Below are 7,042 nucleotides of genomic sequence, written 5' to 3' on the forward strand. Positions count from 1 at the left end.
TAGCGGCCGGGAAGCTGCGTGCTTTTCATTCTTCTGGTTTTTCTGGGAAGTTTTTTTCTTGGCTCATAGATTTTTAAGAACGTGTTGCTGTCGGTGGGTGAGGTTAGGGTTTTTTTGTTGGTTTTTGTTTGTTTTTTTGCCGTGAGGAGGTAAAGGTCCTGCCGCGAGGGGATTGAGGATTGGGGGCAAGAGAGCTGGCGAGGGACCGCAGGCAGCAGCACTACGCCGGTGCTTTGGGGTCACGACACCCAGGATTTGGGTCCCGTGAGTTTGCCTCCCGGAAGCAGGACCCGGGGGCTCCCAGATCTCAATAGGGAAGTTGGCCTTTGTCCAGGCCAGGGGTGCGTGTGGCTGCTCCAGGGCCTGCCACCCGGTCCCGGATCACCTGTCTTCGGCCAGGTGACAGGCCGTTGTGTGACGATGCGGTGGCTTAGTCCACGGGGCAGGCGGGTGGCCCAGTGGGGGGTGTTGCTGACTCCGTTCCCTTCCTGGATGGATGTTCCATGAGTCACTTAGGACCTGGCTGGTTCTCGGTTGTCGGGCACCAGACTTTGGAGGGCTTTGCAGAGCCGTACTAGGAGCTGGCACCGAGTTGAGACGCACGGGGCTGTGGGGACCCTCAGGTAATCCTGCTTTTCTCCCGCCTTCCTCCAGCCCCCCTGAGGCGGGGAGAAAGTCCAGTCACGCAGAGCCAAGTTGATAAGTAACTTGTGTTAATTTTATCTGAGCACTCAAGCTGAGCTGCCACCTTCCTGGGGAGCCTTCCGTGCCGTGACGCGGAGTCCCCTAGTCTTTCCCCTGGAGTCGAAGCTCTGACCCCGGGGTCTGAGAGCTGCCTTCCCGCTGGCTTCCGTTCCTACTCAAACGCTCCCTAAGTGCTTCCACTGCTTAGAAAGCAGACAACAGTACTTGAACCTCAATAACAACGTCAGGGATCCCTCTTGGGGCTTTTGAAGGGGGTGTCTTTGTCCTTGGACAGGTCCGGAGGCGGGGCCTGGGGTCCTGCTGGGAGGGACGGAGCGGGAAGACAATGGTGGCTCCTTTTCAAGTTGAGAATTAAGATGGACGTTCACTTCCCTGCTTGAAGGGGTCTAGCGGGGAGGGGGGCTGTGTGGTCTGCAGCGAGCCACACTGGTGGCCACGGGGACCTCCTAACACCCTGGTGGCAGTGGCTGTGGGCTCCCCACCCCTAGGACAGGGACGGTCTTTCCTCCCGTCGGACACCGGCCGCACGCCTGGCTAACGCTCTTTTCTTTCTCTCCACAGCATCGTCCCAGACATAGCAGTTGGTACGAAGGTAGGTACTTCTGGCTCAGCCTGAGTTGGCACTGACGGCCTGGGCTGCCCGCCCTGCCACAAGCCCCCGTGCCGCCTCTGCGCCCTGTCCTCTGCCCAGCAGCCTCAAGGCTGGTCCAGACTGTGTTTTGAGCCTCGTGGTCTCACTGGTCCCTCAGTAGAAAACACACCAATGCACCTTTGGCCTTGAAATGCACCTGCCCTGGAATTGAGAGCGGGTGAGAGTCCGGCCTTTACAGCTCACAGTTTAAGTGGGACGTGCAGTGGCGCAAACGCCCCGTCAGAAAGCTCTGAGTGCTCTTGGTTTGATGTGAGAAAAGTCAAAATCTGGTTGTGTCCAAAGCACTTGGCGGAGTGGGCGGTGAGATTGGAGGGCGCAGAGGGGCTCTGGGACAGTTTGGGGCTATTTTTGAGAGTGCTGTGGTTTGGATAGTTTTGTTTTGAGAAGTTTAATGTTTCTGAGGTGAGGGAAGGTGAGGTGGCCGCGTCCCTTCTGTGTGGAAGCTGTTCTGAGTGTCGGTGAGAAAGGTGAACGTGGTAGCACAGAGCTGCCCCACAGGAGGTGGGGGCCAGGCGCTCCCTCCCGGCTGCAGGCCAGGCGTGGGCGCGGCACGGAGGTGGCCGGTGGGGGATCCTGGGCCTGGTGGCAAGCGCTGCCGGTCAGCTGGTGACCGCCTGGACTGGGGCTGGGACGGGGGGGGGGGATCCCCCTCCTCCGGCCATGGCTCCTGGGCTCCCTGCAGGTGGCTCGGGTGATCCGAGCAAGCAGCCAGCTGGTTTCTGGTCAGTCGGCCGTGGTGCCCGGGCTGGGTTTCACTTTTCCCAAGTGGATTCTTGTCTTCACACGCTGCCCGTCCTGATCTTCCTGCAGATAAAACCTGTTTGTTAGGTGGTGAGAGGGGAGAGGGACTTTCATCTGAGGCATTTGTAACAATCACAGAAAATGTGCGGATTGCAAGTAACCCTCCCCCTCACCGTGGGAGCCGTTTCCTAGCCGGAGCGACTCAGGTCTCCTCCTGGCCATCATAGTCCCTGGGGACCTGTGCTTCCAGACCCCCCCCCCCCCCCNGCAGGAAGGCAAGCGAGCATGTTGTCCAGAGACGCAGGGGCGGCAGGAGGCCGCTGGCGGACGTCCCGGTCCTGCCCGCTGCGGGTCCTCGGCAGGGGCCAGCACACCCTTGTGGTGGTGGTGTGGCTGGCGGGTGGGGGCAGGTCGGGGCCCGGGGGTCCCGAGGCCGGAAGGGGCTGTCCTGTGGCTCAGGCGGGTGGGATCTGGACAGACATGCCCTGGGGACTCATGAGGGCCTTTTTCTTGGCCACCTTGACTCATGACAGGGTGCAACTGGTTGGTGGTTCTTAACGCTTCCCTTCCATCGTGTACGGCCGCGGCCCAGGAGCAGGCCTGACTGTTCGTTGCTCTTCCAGAGGTCCCCACGGAGGAGCCAAGCGGGTCCCCTCTCGACTCTGTGGGCACTTGCCCCCGCACCACCGGACTTCAGGGCTCCTGGCCGTGGGGGCCTGTGCAGGTGTCTGCCCGTCCTGGGGCATGGGTTTGGGGACAGGCCAGCCGGGGCAGCCGCTTCCCATCCCAAAGGGCGATTTCTAAGTCTCCAGTTTCCTTTAGCTGTTGTTATTGGCTGCTGGGCATGGAGGTTCTGGAGGGTTTGAGGGCGCCGGGCGCTAGGCTTGTGCGTTCACAGGCTGTTTAGAGTGGAGTGAAGATAAGGTGTCCTTGAGGCAGGCAGAGCCATGTGGAGAAAGCGGGAGGCCCTGGAGGCCCAGGTGGGCTGGGCTTTCCTGTTCCTGTCCTGGGGCGGCTGAGGCCTCGAGACCCTGAGTCCAGAGCCTGAGGAGTCACTTGTGGTTCCTGGTGACTCAGTTCTGAAGCCCGAGAGCGTGGGGCCTGGGGCTGTGGGGTCCCTCGCCTCGTATGTGCTGCTTCTGTCCTCGGGCCTCACCCGGCAGGAGGGACACCTCCTGCTTTCTAGGCCCAGGGTCGGTCTAACATGGTTCTGGGGGGTTGACCAGCGTGTGGCAAGAGAGCGCAGGCCACAAGTCCCAGGGCACCGGGGTCCCCGCCCCTCATTGCACAGTGACGCCCACTGCGTGGAGGGAGGTAGTGTTTCTGAGTGAGCGACTAGAGCAGGGCTCAGGTTTCCTCCGACGCCTGGAAAACAGGCCACAGGCCCCTGTGGCTCAGCAACCGGCTGTGGCGCCACAAGGGGGCTTTGTTCCTTGGCTGCCAACGGCCCTGTGGCCGTCGAAGATGGTCCCACGGTCTTGACATGGGCAGGCTTACAGCCCAGCTGTCTAGGACGGGGCAGGGCTGGGCTCCGCCCCCTGTGGCCGTTGGCGTGAGGCCCTGTCTGTGCAGGAAGGTCCTGCAGAGCGTGGGATGGACGGGACGCGTGAATCTACCACAGGGAGCAGGTCCCCCGCCCCTGCCTTGGAAAGGAGCAATGTGCCCTGGGATTGGGGGGGGGGGGAGATGGCTGGTTTGGGGTGTGGTCTTTCTTAGGGCCATATTGCACAGGAGGGGTGGACCCAGGGGTCCTGAGAAGGATGTCCGGTCTCCCGCTCTGCTCCACACACCCCCTGTCTCTTCCAGCGGGGATCCGACGAGCTTTTCTCTGCCTGTGTCACTAACGGACCCTTTATCATGAGCAGCAACTCAGCCTCTGCAGGTAATTCTGCGTGCAGCCCCCTGTGCCCTGGCTGCGGGTGGGCAGGGGACACCTGCTGGTGGCCTCCCAGGGCCATGGAGGAAGCTGCTTCTGGGGGGAGAGGGCTTCTCAGGAGCGTAGACGGTGCTTTACACCCTACAAACCGCTCCTTTTCCAGCAAATGGGAACGACAGTAAGAAGTTCAAGGGTGACAACAGGAGTGCAGGCGTGCCCTCCAGAGTGATCCACATCCGCAAGCTCCCGAGCGACGTTACCGAGGGCGAGGTCATTTCCCTGGGTCTGCCCTTTGGGAAGGTCACCAACCTCCTGATGCTGAAAGGGAAAAATCAGGTACTTGCTCTTAGTCTTGCACGTCCCCTTCCCGGGAAGGCTCGGATCCGGACCCGGCTCACGCTCCCGTCCTGCCAGGCTTTCATCGAGATGAACACCGAGGAGGCCGCCAACACCATGGTGAACTACTACACCTCCGTGACACCCGTGCTGCGCGGCCAACCCATCTACATCCAGTTCTCCAACCACAAAGAACTCAAGACGGACAGCTCCCCCAACCAGGCGGTGCGTGTCTGGGCCTGGGGCTTGGGGCGCGGTGGGTGGAGTCTGGTGAGAAAGGAGCAGGTGGCGTGGGACTCGTGGCCATAACCTCCCCCCTCCCCGCCCCCACAGCGGGCCCAGGCAGCATTGCAGGCGGTGAACTCGGTGCAGTCAGGAAACTTGGCCCTGGCTGCCTCGGCTGCCGCAGTGGACGCTGGGATGGCCATGGCAGGCCAGAGCCCGGTGCTCCGGATCATCGTGGAGAATCTTTTCTACCCGGTGACTTTGGATGTGCTCCACCAGGTGAGGGGGGCCGGAGGAGGGCATGCGGACCCCCACATCCCGGCGCAGACCGCGGGGCTCCCCGGGCAGAGGTCAGAACTGCTCCTTCTCTTGCAGATCTTCTCCAAGTTTGGCACGGTTCTGAAAATCATCACGTTTACCAAGAATAACCAGTTTCAAGCGCTGCTGCAGTACGCTGACCCCGTGAGCGCCCAGCACGCCAAGCTGGTGAGTGGGTCCCCAGGATGGCTGCTTGGCCCGCCCTCCGCCCCCCATCCCCCGCGCCTCATGGCCCGTCTCCCTGCAGTCACTGGACGGGCAGAACATCTACAATGCCTGTTGTACTCTCCGCATCGACTTCTCCAAGCTTACCAGCCTCAACGTCAAGTACAACAATGATAAGAGTCGTGACTACACGCGCCCCGACCTGCCGTCTGGGGACAGCCAGCCCTCGCTGGACCAGACCATGGCTGCTGCCTTCGGTAAGACGCCCGGCAAGGTGCCCAGGACCACCGTGTGCCTTGGGAGGCGAGGATGTGTAGCTCAGTGTCAGTGCCCCAGGCACCCCGTGACGCCGACTCTGCGCCCAGGGAGGTTGGTGCCTGTTGCTCCTTAGACGGCCAGCACGGCGCCCGGCCCAGACCGCCCGCTGGGCGTGGGGTCGCGGACACACAGCCCTTGCTCGCGGCGGAGGCGGTGGGTGCGATGATTAGTGTCTCTTTGTTTCTAGGTGCACCTGGTATAATGTCAGCCTCTCCGTATGCAGGAGCTGGTTTCCCTCCCACCTTTGCAATTCCTCAAGCTGCAGGTACTCAAACACTTGACCTTGGTCCCCACCGTCGATTGTGCATGCCCACACACCTTTCCAGTAGCTCTGCTTCCACGGGCAGCTGACGTGGGCGCAGTCTCGGGGGAAGCCCGCCTCCCTGGGTCCGGGGCTCTGGGTTCCCCGAGGAGCCTGGACAGGGCAATTTTAGGACAGGGCCGTTCAGAGGACCCGCTAACCCCGCAGTCTCTGGTCTGGTTCCCTTAAAGCACCTCCCGGGCGAGGACGAGCGCGCACGGTGGTTGGAGGGATGTGTCCCTAGTAGATGAATTTAAGTGGCCTGGTAAGCAGAGCGGCATGAGCCGGGGGGGGCACACCTGAGCGTCCCTCCCGGGGGGCCGGCCAGCCCTCCTGACAGGCACGGGCCTGCTGCGTCCCGCCCGGGTGTCGTCTGCATGGTGACGGGCGCCTGCATGCACGCACGCACGGCCCGCCCAGGGCTCGATTCTGCACTCGCCATGTGGAGCTTCTCTGTGCTGTGTGGCGCATGTAGTCGGGCCTGACCCCGGCACTGTGTGCCGTGAGGAGAGGAAGGAGGAGCCAGCAGGCCCACACCGTGGGCACCGGGCCGAGCGTGGCATTGGCCGCCTTCTGCGTGAGGATGGGCAGGATCTGTGCTCGCCTCTCAGCAGAAGCCCGGGCGCTGCTGCTCATGTCCTGACCGCCCTTCCGTCTTCAGGCCTCTCTGTTCCTAACGTGCATGGGGCCCTGGCTCCTCTGGCCATCCCATCGGCGGCGGCGGCGGCGGCGGCGGCGGGCCGGATCGCCATCCCAGGCCTGGCCGGGGCAGGAAACTCTGTCCTGCTGGTCAGCAACCTCAACCCTGAGGTACGTGCCTCTTCCTTCCAGGTTGTCGTTCCCAGAAGCACGAGCGGGGCAGTTACAGTCAGCGGGTCTCAGTGCGGAGGGCAGCGGGCTGAGCTCTTGTGTGGCCCCAGGCGCCGGGGTCCCCCCTCCTCGGGTCGTGGTGCCCCTCTGTGCCGATCCGCTCACTGCCGCCGCCTCCACAGCCCTCGGCATTCTCTCGTTCTCCTTTATGCCTCAGTTTACGTCTCTGATTCCGTAATACGCAGAGTCGAGATCTGCTTTGATATGTGAAAGCAGCCCTTAAAATTTCTAGCCAGACGAGGCACGGTCCGGACGCCTGCCGGGCACCTCTGTCTGGGTCACGCTGCCCTGCGGCTGAGGTCCCTGGGATGGCAAAACAAACCCGTGTCCGTCCGGGTGGCAGAGTTTGGCTCACAGAGAGCTCGGGTGAGCTGAAAGGGTTCACGGTCTTTAACTCGGGAAAGACGACCAGTTAACGGGCATTTCAGACTGTTCTCTCCTCTGTCTGCCGCTCCTGCGACTTCCCGGCCCCAGGCGGCCGGACCCTGGCGAGGCCTCCAACTAACAGACTCGCTCCGCCTTGTGCTTGTGTGAG

The 7,042-nt window shown here is 62.4% G+C and overlaps 1 protein-coding gene across 1 annotated transcript in view; it reads left to right on the forward strand.

Annotated features, from left to right (window-relative positions):
• The window catches only part of PTBP1 (polypyrimidine tract binding protein 1), an 11,483-nt gene that overhangs the window by 2,051 nt on the left and 2,390 nt on the right, over positions 1–7,042 (forward strand). Inside the window, exons 2-10 of the mRNA XM_077760637.1 lie at positions 1,267–1,297; positions 3,905–3,980; positions 4,138–4,310; positions 4,389–4,535; positions 4,644–4,814; positions 4,911–5,021; positions 5,101–5,275; positions 5,524–5,601; positions 6,299–6,447. Coding sequence (XP_077616763.1) covers positions 1,267–1,297; positions 3,905–3,980; positions 4,138–4,310; positions 4,389–4,535; positions 4,644–4,814; positions 4,911–5,021; positions 5,101–5,275; positions 5,524–5,601; positions 6,299–6,447 — 1,111 coding nt within the window. The remainder of the gene's footprint in view (positions 1–1,266; positions 1,298–3,904; positions 3,981–4,137; positions 4,311–4,388; positions 4,536–4,643; positions 4,815–4,910; positions 5,022–5,100; positions 5,276–5,523; positions 5,602–6,298; positions 6,448–7,042) is intronic.

The sequence above is a fragment of the Crocuta crocuta genome, unplaced genomic scaffold, assembly GCF_008692635.1.
Source record: "Crocuta crocuta isolate KB4526 unplaced genomic scaffold, BGI_CrCroc_1.0 scaffold443, whole genome shotgun sequence".
Lineage (NCBI taxonomy): Eukaryota > Metazoa > Chordata > Mammalia > Carnivora > Hyaenidae > Crocuta > Crocuta crocuta.